The sequence below is a fragment of the Salvelinus fontinalis genome, chromosome 15, assembly GCF_029448725.1.
Source record: "Salvelinus fontinalis isolate EN_2023a chromosome 15, ASM2944872v1, whole genome shotgun sequence".
NCBI lineage: Eukaryota > Metazoa > Chordata > Actinopteri > Salmoniformes > Salmonidae > Salvelinus > Salvelinus fontinalis.
The window spans coordinates 47089677-47098971 of NC_074679.1; the positions used below are offsets into that span (position 1 = coordinate 47089677).

General features: G+C 43.3%; 1 protein-coding gene across 3 annotated transcripts in view; it reads left to right on the top strand.

Moving 5' to 3' along the window:
• Nucleotides 1-8679, top strand: part of mideasb (mitotic deacetylase associated SANT domain protein b) — a 33731-nt gene extending 25052 nt beyond the window's left edge. For 2 of the 3 annotated variants that reach the window (XM_055864017.1, XM_055864016.1), the window contains exons 9-13: nt 914-1002; nt 2126-2269; nt 3233-3358; nt 4343-4536; nt 6014-8679. In XM_055864017.1, coding sequence (XP_055719992.1) covers nt 914-1002; nt 2126-2269; nt 3233-3358; nt 4343-4536; nt 6014-6263 — 803 coding nt within the window. In that variant the 3' untranslated portion in view covers nt 6264-8679. The remainder of the gene's footprint in view (nt 1-913; nt 1003-2125; nt 2270-3232; nt 3359-4342; nt 4537-6013) is intronic. The other variant, XM_055864018.1, reaches the window with a different exon arrangement.
• The last annotated feature ends 616 nt before the right edge of the window (nt 8680-9295 follow it).

Consider the following 9295-nt stretch of genomic DNA (forward strand, 5'->3'; position numbering starts at 1 on the left):
ACCAACACTTTACATGTTGAGTTTATATTTTTGTTCAGGATAGTAGCAGGGATGTCTCCAGAGCTCCTCTCAGCTTCAAGGCGTTAGCGTCAGAACTCGGCTAGACGAACTGAACAAGTGTGCTTGCGTACTCCCTTAAAAATACCTTTGCTTGAAAAACGAGAGGAAGCGGCAATAGTACTGTTTGTCCATATTGAGACGCCGTAGTCAAAATAGTCAGAATTAATCTAAGATAACTCAAGCAATCTGTCATTCATTTTCACGTTTTTGCCGAAGAGATCTTAGTCGCCCAATTTTACGTCTAACTATGATGTTTGGTGCCGTCCCTACTGTTAACCAATCACAGACGAAGGGACGTAGACTTCGGTTTACTTACAGAAAAAATGTTGTGTACCCGAACAGCAGGCAAAACCCTAGCCGAATTCCATAACGAACAAAAATGGCCCACAATGTTGTCATAACATATGCACAAACTTGATAGAACTGTTTCAGCTAGGAAGCATGACCTTTGCCTTTGACAGCTTTGCACACTCTTGGCATTATGTCAACCAGTTTCATGAGGTAGTCACCTGGAATGTGTTTCAATTAACAGGTGTGCCAACCTTTTAACAATGGCAGCTGAAGGGGGCGGGTTTATCTAGCAGGGGAGTGTTGCTGGAATGGGAGTGTAGTGAGAGCAGGGGGGGTGGATGATGAGGGGGGGGTGTAGTTGGGTTTGTGGCGTGTGGTTAATCCCAAGCAGAGGACAGAGAACCATTGTTTATCGAACCAGTCAGGGGTGTGTCCACCCTGTGCATACAGAAAGCAGACAGTCACCAGTCAGTGTCTGTCCATCTAACTCTCTCTTTCTTTCTTTCTCTCTCTCTCTCTCTCTCTCTCTCTCTCTCTCTCTCTCTCTCTCTCTCTCTCTCAGGGTCAGACAGCTGGACCTCAGTAGAGAGACGTTACTTCAACAAAGGGATCGCTGCCTATAAGAAAGACTTCTTCATGGTCCAGAAACTGGTATGTGCCAGTCTATGTATATATATATATAAATAAAAATAAAAATGGCATGGGCTGCTCAGTGCTCACATAAATAAGTCAACTGAGGGCCTTGCTTAATCTGTTCCCATTCACCATTCCTACTTGGTTACTGTAATATGCTGCAAAGGTTACTGAGAGGTTGCCTCTGTCCCCCAAAAAACTCCCAGGTGAGTCATTTTGTTCAGGAGGATATACACTACCAGTCAACATTTTTTTAACACCTACTCATTCAAGGGTTTTTCTTTATTTGTACTATTTTCTACATTGTAGAATAATAGTGAACACCTCACAATTATGAAATAACACATATGGAATCATGTAGAAACCAAAAAAGTATTAAACAAATCAAAATATATTTTCTATTTGAGATTCTTCAAAGTAGCCACCCTTTGCCTTTGACAGCTTTGCACACTCTTGGCATTCTGTCAACCAGTTTCATGAGGTAGTCACTTGGAATGTGTTTTAATTAACAGGTGTGCCTTCTTAAAAGTTCATTTGTGGAATTTCTTTCCTTCTTAATGCGTTTAACCCAATCAGTTGTGTTGTGACAAGGTAGGGGGGTTTACAGAAGATAGCCCTATTATGGCAAGAACAGCTCAAATAAGCAAAGAGAAACGGCAGTTCATCATCACTTTAAGACATGAAGGTCAGTCAATCCGGAACATTTCAAGAACTTTTGCAGTCGCAAAAAGCATCAAGCGCTATGATGAAACTGGCTCTCGTGAGGACCGCAACAGGAAAGGAAGACCCAGAGTTACCTCTGCTGCAGAGAATAAGTTCATTCGAATTACCAGTCTCAGAAATTGCATTCAAGTAACAGACACATCTCAATATCAACTGTTCAGAGGAGATATTTAGATTTGTTTAACACTTTTTTGGTTACTACATGATTCCATATGTGTTATTTCACAGTTTTGATGCCTTCACTATTATTCTACAATGTAGAAAATAGTACAAATAAAGAAAAACCCTGGAATGAGTAGGTGTGTTTAAAACTTTTGACCGGTACTGTAGTTGAGTTGATGATTTTGTGTCTTCTGCTCTAAACCTTGTAATGGGCCTAGATATGAAGTGTGTTTCTGTGTGTGTCGCTGGTACACAGGTGAGCACGAAGACGGTGGCTCAGTGTGTGGAGTTCTACTACACCTGTAAGAAACGGGTAAAGATCGGGCGGAACGGCGCTCTGATCTACGGAGACACAGAGCCACCTGAGAGCAGGAGCACCGACGAGGAGCTGGACCTCAAAGTGAGTTGATTGACTACCTACATAAGGACTTCATAACACATTCATAGCCCGTACACAGTCCATTCGTAAGCATGTCCTGAAGTCAATTGAAGGGTACCGACATTAAGGACTTCATAGCACATGTTTTAATATATAAATATATATATATATATAAGCATGACAAGAACAGAGGAAGAAGTCAACCCCAAAATGAGTAAAATCATGTCACTCCCTCAGCCAAATAAAAAAGCATGAGCTGGCGCACACCCAGAGAAAATGATTTGGTGTAGAGGTGCTGACTCACTCGCAGCCACCCATTTTAACCTAGGACACAAGTTGTGATTTGTCGGTAAGACTTTATTTGAGGGCTACCTATATACGGATTTCGTAACACATTCACAACCCATTCATAACAGCATTGCATACGGATTTCATAAAATGTACTGTGTGGGATACCCTGTTACTGTACAGCCTACTGTATACTATCTAAACAATCCTGAAAGTACAATGAAACGCATCTCTGCATCTCCCTACCAACAGAAACGACACTACATAAACAATCTTTCTACAGTGACTCTCTCTCGCTTTCTCGTTTGGGCAACAGTCCGCCCTCTCTCCTCCGTGACCCAGAATTCCGATAAGAGATCGAGGAGTGGGTCAGATCGTTAGTAGTCAAACGGAAGATGGTCCTCCCCTCCTTGAAAGCCTCCTTTTGGCGAGGAAGCAAATCGTTTTTACTTATCCTTTTATCCATGAAATGTCTTTAAAAACGCATTTGTTTTGAGCACTTTACGCATTTATAAACGTAGTTTGCCTAATGACGCGCGAGTGAAGGACCGTCTCATTTCAAGCGAGCGCATTTCCATCCATGTTCGCTCTCATCAATTTGAACTTTTGACTTTTTCAAAGTGAGGTGAGAGAGAGGATGCAGGAAGTGAGCAATTCTAATTGAGAAAATACCTCTCTCTCTCTTTCTACCAACAGGGCTCTCAGAGATTAGAATCTCGGAAGGAAGACGAAGATGACAGGAAGTGGGAGGTGTCAGCTGACAGGATGCAGTGGGGCTCCAGTCCAAGCAGGATGACACAGAAGGTACAGGCCACTGAGAACGTGAGTGGGAGATGCAGGGGAACTGTGTCTGTGTAGAGGAGCATCTCCTCCTGAGTAGAGGAGACACTTGACTAGAAGATGAATGAGCATGTATGTATGTATGTGATATTTTTATTCTTGTGTAATCAACACCCCATGCAGTAAACAATATTTGCACGTTTGAACTTGCCTTGACTGAGTTCACAGTAGAACAGTGGCGAGGGACACCAAGCGGCGGTGTTCTTTGGTCTGCTGCCGTCTAGTGGCTAAATACCGAACAGCTGATTTGGCTGGCTTCCCCACTCCCCATGTTGCGTAATTTGACTCTGTCAGCAAACAATGACTCAGAAAACCTTTGACCCCATTTCTGCTGTTAGTTGGTGACCTGGTAGAAATCTATGGTTTTAAAATATGGCCTGAGGTGAAACATAAAGCTTTGTTATGTTTTGTAAGATGTGTAAAAAAAACAAAAAAACCTGCCTTATTATGTTGTACTTATTTTGTACTATCCAGGTACACAATGTCTAGGTTACTTTGACCCCAGCTGGGAGGTGTGTGTGTGCTGACCAGAGTTGTGGGTGCAGTTGGCAAGATACTGCTCTGACATCACTGGGGGCTCATAATGGCTGGAATGGGGATAATGGAATTTAAAATGTTATTTATTTTTATTTAACCTTTATTTAAAGAAGTCGAAACAGCAAGTCAGTTTTAAGAACAAATTCTTATTTACAATGACGGCCTACACCGGCCAAACCCGGACCAAACACATGGAAATCATTTGTATTTGATACCATCCCTCTCCAGCCATTACCATAAGCCCCATCCTCCCCAATTAATGTGCCACCAACCTCCTGTGTCTGATTCTGATCAGCTGTCATGGTTATTGGGTAGCTTGGCAATGGGGAGGGAGGGTGCTTTTTGTATCCATGCCTGTGTGATTGCATCGAATTGTCTTTTGCATGCTTAAATCATTTAGCAAATTAAGTATTTCAAATGTATGTGCAGGCTGGAGCAGTCCTGGTGTTGAAGAGTCAGGAGGGCTCGAGGAGAGACCAGACGTCGTCCCGTGTCAGTCTCCCTCCTCAGTTCCCTTCCAGCGCCTCCTCGAAACCACGACCGGCCCCCAAGACCGGGACCATATCAGGGACCAAGGGCCCTGCCGGACCAGAGGGAGAGTTCCCCTGCAAGAAGTGTGACAGGTCAGTGTCTGAGATAAATAAAGGTTAAATAAATATAACTAGGTAAGTCAGTTAAGAACAAATTCTGATTCACAATGACGGCCTACCCAGGCCAAACTCGGACGGCGCTAGGCCAATTGTGGGACTCCCAATCACGGCCAGTTGTGATACAGCCTGGATTGGAACCAGGGTGTCTGTGGTGACGCCTCAAGCACTGAGACGCAGTGCCTTAGACCGCTGCGCCACTCAGGAGCCCCCATACCTAAGATATGTCTTAGATGCCAATAGGCAGAGCATCATGGCGTCGTCATTTGTGTCAAAGTTGGCCGAACTCTTGGATGTGGTGCTGATTAAAGGTAGTTGGGGGGGGGGGGAGATAGTCTTGAGATTCCAGATTTGGATAAAGCATTTTGTCTATGTTTGCAAGTAGAAGTTGTCCACTCTGTATTTACAGTAATAGCACACCGCTCGTGATTTTGACGCATGTTACTCCGACAGCGGTACGGACTGGTAGTTGTGATTTGCATATTGGAGGGGAGACCTTGATCAAAGAGTACTGCAATTCGACAAGTTCTGCAGGGTAACTGCAATGTTGTACAGGTTGGTTTGAATAGGTTGGAATCTTGGGAGCTGCTGTTGGTTGCAGAAACACTGACTTGGGAAGCGCTCTGAGCGATGTGTGTGTGTGCGTGCGTACGTGCGTACGTGCGCATGTGTAATATAGTGAAAAGTGCTCCTCGGTGGTTGTTTGAGCTTCCTGCTATAAAAAAATCAAGCAGTGCTGACTGACTCTGATTGAAGAGCTCGTCCAGTTAGCTACCGCAGTTCTGTTATTCTCAACTGTCTCCTAGCAACTGAAACACAGCAGTGATATGGCATGCTATGCCCCCAGTCTATGCAGCTCTTATCCCATATCCGATTCCTCACTGGTCCACATACTGCAGACTACTCTACAGTATTCTGCCTTGGCATGGTGTTACACTTCATCCAATTCTAGAATTAAGCCTTGTATGGTTTTGGGAACCTCGAATATGAAGTAAGGAAAAGTCATATTTCATGGACAAATGTTTCTGGCATTTGGACTTCGTCAGTTCTCCTTCCTTCAGGTTCACACACAGTACCGTGCTTGTGCAAAGAGGAGGTCTACACTCTTCAAATTGAAGTGCGGACCTTCTATTTGTCTACTGTGAACCAACACCATACAGATGTAGGATCTTAATTTGAGCCATTTTTTTACAGCAGGAAAATAATCATGCAGCAACAGGAAATGTGGATTATAATGAATTGACATTTTTCAAAAGGGAAAATCAAGTCGTAATTACAATCTTCAGAAGCCTTTTTAAACCTCATATACAGTAAAAAGTTAGACATTTCCTGCGACGGGGTTATCAAATTAGAGCTAGGGCTTCTCCACAGATATGAAAGCTAACAGTGAAGCCAACCCAGCCTTCTCTCTGACCTCTAACCTCTGCCCCTCTCCTCCTCCTTCTCCCCTTAGGATCTTCTACAAGGTGAAGAGCCGCAGTGCCCACATGAAGAGCCACGCGGAGCAAGAGAAGAAGGCCGCAGCGCTGAGGCAGAAGGAGGCGGAGGAGAGGGCAGAGGCCCAGGCAGCAGCAGAAGCTGCAGCGTTACTGGCCGCGCGGCAGAACGGGGCACGGGAGGGGAACGCAGCTGGAGGAGACAGCGCTAACGATGACTCATCTGACGAAGACGATGACGTCGAGGAAGATGAGGACTGGCACTGAGACCACGAAGATAGAAAGGGAGCCCACAACATGTTATGCCGTTATGGCAAGTGCACCCTCTAGTTATCTCTATGGCTAAGACGGACGGCCAGAAAGACAAGACAGACTGACTGCTCCTCTACTGGCAGGGTGAGGGGCACATAACAGAAGTACGAGGCCTCAGCTGCTCCTAGCGCTCTAGGGACATGTTACGCCCTCTTGTGACACCTGCTTCAGCAGCATTTGTCTTGAAACAAACTTATTTTTTGTTGTTTCATGGAACGGGATCTCCTATCTTGACACTTTCAGGGACAGGTTCTCTCCTGCGTTTTCTCTCTCTTCCCTTTAACCTGCTTGTGATGCGTTCAGGGTTCCCTATCTCTGACACGCCCACAGCTATACAGTAGGATATGAAAGCCATGCCATCTCTCTCTCTCTCTCTAACGCCATGACTTTGTTTCCCCCTCCCGTCTGCCATCCTCCCCTGGCTTCTTCCTGTTCCTGTCAGCACTCTCAGCCAGTCACAGCACACAGACTCATCAGGTGGGAACTCATAGCCACGCCCCCAGCCGTGTAGGCTTTAAAAACGAGAACACTGCGTGATGCTTGAACCACAATGCAACCCGGCTTGGCCACCGCCCTGCGCTCTCTCTGCTCTCTGCAGTTTGATATGTTGTGAATAGAAGGAGATAAAATGAGTGATTGGGACAATGCAATATTGACATAGAAAGGACTTCTCGGTCAGGAAAAGCTCAGATAGACTGATGTGGTGGTAACACTACCTGTGTGGTGACATGCCTACATGTGGAGGAACGATCTGATTAGAGAACACTGCATTGTATGTGTTTCGTAGTCTTTCATGTCTGGGACTTTTCCACTCAAGACTGCCAAAAGCTTGTACAGATGCATCGGTCCTCAGTTCACCAAACTGGTTTCTCTCTTAGTTTCAAGTGCTGTTCTTTTGGGTTTTAGTTTTGTGAATCCCTACCTTGTCACTTTTTTTATTATAGATTTGGTATTCCTCCTCACTGTCGATGCCTTGGATGTTTTAAACACGTTTTTGTCTTCGAATGAATGACAATTCATTTTACAAAGGTTGTTTTTTGATATTCAACAAATTACTGTTGCCCTTTATTTTTTTTGCTTATTATATCAAATGGTCGTTGTTGTTTTCTGTTAATTTGATCATTGTTATTAATAATGTCACTGTTGTCTCGTGTATTATTATTATTATTAGATTGTTTTTGCGGCAGGTTGCTTTGGAGCTCTCTTTCTCATTTGACTACAGTATAGGGTTATTTATGACATTGCTTTTGTTGTCTGTTTTGAACTGTGAGGTTTTACGAACGAGATCTCCAGAAAAAGAAGTCTGAGGAGAGAAGAAAAGAGGTGAAACAAAAATGTAAATGTGCAATAGAACAACAATGTGATCCCTGATGCTCCCCTCCCCCCATCCTGTACCCAGAATGCCCCTCTTTGTGCCCTCTCCAAAGTGGTCCTTCTTAGTAGCTTTATAGGTAGTTAACCCTCTGTCAACCATATCATTACACCAGGAGGAAAGAGAGGGGGAAACATGATGTTGAATTGAATGAGAAGGTCTGCTCTGGTCATTCTATTTCTATGGAGACAACATTATAGTCTCTCTATCGATCTATGTCGACATATCTCTTTCTGCCAAGCACTATATCTCATATCTCTATTCCCTCTGCCAAGCGGCCAGACCAGGCTCGATCTGTCGCCATGGCAACAAATGAGCAGGCGGAACATTTTCTTGTTAAGTAGAGTGGGGAGCAGAGGGTAGCTGCTCCAATTACCTTACTAGGTTAAACCGACCTGCGTACTATGCACTGTCTGTCTGTCTGTTGGGAATGTTCTCTGCATTCTGGGGTGTTTGTGAGTGTGTGTGGATGGCCGCTTGCTTTTTGGTCAAATATCATTCTGAAATTTAGCCATTTGTGAAAAATAGGTTTAATCCTGACTCTTCACTTTTGTCATCTTAATTTATATCTCCTTTACCTTTTCTTTTTCTTATTTGTTTTATTTCGCCAGAGATTGTCATGAGGCATTGTTTGTTTTGAAAGGTTTTTTAATACCGTTAAACAGAATCAAGAATGAAATTGAGGGCACGCCACAAATGCTAAGAAGCTGTAAACCTTATTCGCTTTCATCGAGTTAGGGAAGGGAATAGAAAAATGTAAAGGTTTATTTAGCTAATATATATCTATAAATTAAATTCTATGAATGCAAACTTTCAATGCTATTTTCATATGGGGTTCATTTCACACTAACGATGTAAAATGAAATGGATTCTCAAGTGCTTTTTACTATGTAATTTATTTGTTTCAATTAGATTTTTACCACCTGTGTTTAAAAAAAAAAAAAATGAAATATGGGAAAAGCACTGTTTTATTAAAATTGTGCAATACTGATGAAATAAGTGTGTTGGTCATTTTCAAAACGTGCATGTATTTACCATAACATTAGATCGGGTTGTTTTCAAATGTTTTGCAACACAAAACAAAAATGTGCTTTTGTAATTGGACCAGGTTATTTGCCGGTTTCATTCCATTCTTTCTCATGTCGTGCCTAATGAACGAGTGTTTCTGGCTCCAGTGTGTTTCTGGCTCCAGGGTGAAGTTTCCCCCTAGGTGCTGATCTAGGATCATCTTCCTAACCTTAACCTTTCGTGTGGGAAATGCTAAACTGAGATCCGTCTGAGGGTAGATGTTTTACGAAGATCCACGACGTGGCAGTATTGTAGCAGGAATCTAACACGCCTTTACATGGTCCAAGCACAAGATGGAACCATTGTTTGACATATGTTCATTTGGCTTTTATGTTCTTTATTTCTGTCCCTTTTATAAATACAGTGCCTTTATTCCACATAACATTGAGCTCAAATAGTGTACAATACTGGCTTTGCTCTCTGTAATGTAAGAGTTAAGTAAGCTGTAATTAAGACATCTATACAGAGTAAGACTGCTTCTCATGTGGCTGTGTGAGTCACACTTGCCGGATCTGGCTGTTTTGGTGGAACCTCCAAACTGGCGTTT